Source organism: Mastomys coucha, unplaced genomic scaffold, assembly GCF_008632895.1.
Source record: "Mastomys coucha isolate ucsf_1 unplaced genomic scaffold, UCSF_Mcou_1 pScaffold21, whole genome shotgun sequence".
Classification (NCBI taxonomy): domain Eukaryota; kingdom Metazoa; phylum Chordata; class Mammalia; order Rodentia; family Muridae; genus Mastomys; species Mastomys coucha.
The window spans coordinates 1258584-1259423 of record NW_022196904.1 but is presented as its reverse complement, the minus strand read 5'-3'; the positions used below and the strand labels follow the sequence as shown (position 1 = coordinate 1259423).

Sequence of the window (840 nt, the reverse complement as noted above, 5' to 3'; positions counted from 1 at the left end):
GGGTGAGGAGCTGAAGGTGGGGCATAGTCTTTAAGTGGCTTCCCTCACCCCAAACACTGAGGCCCCAATGGCTGGGCAGCAAGAGTCTATGAAGAGGCAGACAAGGCAATGGGTGTGGCTGGCTGGTGCCCCGCTGCAGGCGGGTACGGGCTGGACAGCCTGTCTTCTTTCTGCTGGCCCCCCAGCATGGGATGGGCCAGCACGCAGAGTCAGGTGCTGGAGTACGAGCTCGAGAGAGAGAGAGAAAAAACACTGAGACAGCATTAGTGGAGGTGAGAGGTGGACACAGAACCTGTAGCCCCCACCCCACTCTATACTCCCAATTATCCCCTCTGAGACAAAAAATAAAAACGTAGAAAAATCTCTGTACAGGTCCCCGGTGGGAAACGGGGGTAGGGATGGGGCTCTTCCTGGAGCCTACTCCCCACAAATTTTTACAACCCATGTCCATGGCTCAAAAACAAAATTTGAAAAGGCGGCACTGGGCCACTGCCCTGCCCCCGCCCGTGCTCGATGAGTGCTCAGAAGGCTGGCAGCTGCGCCAGGCTGAGGCGGCAGTCCACGCTGGAGTTGTCCGGGCCCGTGTAGGACAGGCCCAAGGGCTCTAGGAAGGCCCAGCAGGCAGCGTCGCCCTCGAAGGCCAACTCGGCCTGCAGGTAGCAGACAGGCAGCGCAGGGCGGAAGCTATGGAGACAAGAGGAGAAAATGATGAGGCAAGCAGACAAGGGAGGGCCCAAGAGCAGGGAGCCATGCTCCCCATCTGGGCTTGCATTTTCCTCAGCAAGGAACCTGCTGGCTTCTGCAGCCCCTCCCAACCTCCCCATTTTCAGGGGCTTGGGG

At 58.9% G+C, this 840-nt stretch overlaps 1 protein-coding gene across 1 annotated transcript in view; it reads right to left on the bottom strand.

Moving 5' to 3' along the window:
• Window positions 1-367: 367 nt before the first annotated feature.
• The window catches only part of Leng8 (leukocyte receptor cluster member 8), a 9815-nt gene continuing 9342 nt past the window's right edge, over window positions 368-840 (bottom strand). The window contains exon 15 of the mRNA XM_031385077.1: window positions 368-684. Within this exon, the coding sequence (XP_031240937.1) occupies window positions 522-684 (163 nt within the window). The 3' untranslated portion in view covers window positions 368-521. The remainder of the gene's footprint in view (window positions 685-840) is intronic.